This window comes from Nannospalax galili, unplaced genomic scaffold (assembly GCF_000622305.1).
Source record: "Nannospalax galili isolate Female #2095 unplaced genomic scaffold, S.galili_v1.0 scaffold158, whole genome shotgun sequence".
Lineage (NCBI taxonomy): Eukaryota > Metazoa > Chordata > Mammalia > Rodentia > Spalacidae > Nannospalax > Nannospalax galili.
In genome coordinates, this window is record NW_008345290.1 from 9,027,762 (window position 1) to 9,029,523 (window position 1,762).

A 1,762-nucleotide genomic window follows, 5' to 3' on the forward strand; every position below is an offset into this window, starting at 1 on the left:
CAAGGTGCATACAGAGAACCTCTTTCTCTTTGACATCAGGCTTTGTGTGGGCCTGATATCACCCCTGGACTGCGTGTTTCTGTTTGAAGCCCCTTGGCTCCTTGGGCTATGTCTGTGGCTGATCCCATGAGCGTAGCTGGATTGGCTCCCTGGGCGCTTTAGAAAGGGCACCTCTGGCCGGGCAGGGGCTGTTAGTTCCAGAGCAACAAAGGACAATTTGAAGGGGAGTGGAGGGGCGCTCCCCAGCCTTCGTCGTATCTCGGCCAGGCTTCTGCCTAGCGCTGTGTCGGTAGTTCCTCCCCCTTCGCCCTCTAGATTCCCCACCGCCACTGTCTCGCCGCTCCAGAGGGCAGAGCCGCACAGTGAGCCTCCACTACTTCTCCCCACGACCCCTCTATCCCTTGTAACCCGGGCAGCCGCGCGGCTCACCGCTGCCCGGCTCGGCCCGTGCCCCCGGCGGGTGGCCTGCCTAGCACCTCGGAGCGGCTCCGGGTGTGCCCCCGCCTGGCGGCCGCAGCCTCCCCTGCAACCCGGGTCACAGGAGCTGTCAAGCCCGAGGCAGCCGATCCAGCCCCGGAGCGCCGACGTTCTCTCCTTCCTTTGTGTGCTCGCGAGCCGAGTTGGGGCGGAGGGAGAAGGGGGAGGTCGCTCTGTCTGTCTGTCTTCCCCGCCTTTGCCCGGGCTGCTCCTAGTGCGGCCGCGGAGGCGCGATCCCGGGAGATTGAGCGGGCAGCGGGTGGGGCGGCTCGGAGCCGGCGGGGGCCGGGGTCCAGCCTAGCGCCGGGAGCGGGGAGCGCAGCGGGGCTCGGCGGCGGCGGAGATCCACCCGCCCCGGCAGATCTCCTCCTCGCACCTACCCGGGACCCCGGAGCGGAGCTCAAAGGCGCGGAGACGGACGGAAACCACAAATAAATAGCTGCGGCAGCAGCGCGTCATCTGGCGGAGCAGGAAGTGCAGGCAGAGTCCGGAGGCTGGTGCTCTCGGCGTCCCCAGGACTTTGCCATGGGCTGGGGGCCGCGCCGGCTGCGAGTGCCCGGCCGAGCGCAGCTGCGACTCCATCCGCAGCGGGACTGAGAGAGCGACGACGCGCGGGGCGCCGGGATGGCAGCGTCCAGCAACTCCAGCCTGTCCGGTTCCTCGGTGTCCTCCGGTGAGTTTGAGCGCGTGGGGCGCAGGGGCCGCGCCGGCTCTTGCCGCTGCCCTCGCGGGGCACGCGGGATAGACAGAGTCTACCTGTGGCCGCTGCTCGGGTGGAGTGGGGCAGGCGTCCGGCGGGACACTTGTTGGGGTCGCCCGCACCTCGATGCCCTAGCACCGCCGCGCCTGGCATGTGACAGCGCAGAGGTGGGAAGCCGGGGCTCCCAGGCTGCGGACCGGGTGTTCTGGGCTCCCGGCGCCGCGAGCCAGTGACAGGGGCAGGCTCACACCCCGGGAGCAGCTGGAGCAGAGCCGGCGGGCGGGAAGGTGAGGGCGAAGCCCGGGCTCCTGGACCAGTCTGCAGGGACCCTGCTACCCTGCACGCCCACATCCCAAGCAGGGGGACGCAAACCGCGCGCCTCCAACACTGGGATTTCTTTGTTTGTTTCAAAAATTAGCTCCGTGGAGACATTCGCTTGTGGCATAGGTTTGAAAACAGCAGGAGGACATTGTGTCTTGCTGAAGTGATTTTGGAGAAGGGGAGGTCGACCTCAGCGCCTGACTCCTGACATGTTTACAAGGAGAGAGAGAGAGAGAGAGAGAGAGAGAGAGAGAGAGAGAGAGA

The 1,762-nt window shown here is 66.8% G+C and overlaps 1 protein-coding gene across 1 annotated transcript in view; it reads left to right on the top strand.

Annotated features, from left to right (window-relative positions):
• The first annotated feature begins 690 nt into the window (after positions 1-690).
• The window catches only part of Chn2 (chimerin 2), a 344,103-nt gene continuing 343,031 nt past the window's right edge, over positions 691-1,762 (top strand). The window contains exon 1 of the mRNA XM_008841528.3: positions 691-1,150. Coding sequence (XP_008839750.1) covers positions 1,102-1,150 — 49 coding nt within the window. The 5' untranslated portion in view covers positions 691-1,101. The remainder of the gene's footprint in view (positions 1,151-1,762) is intronic.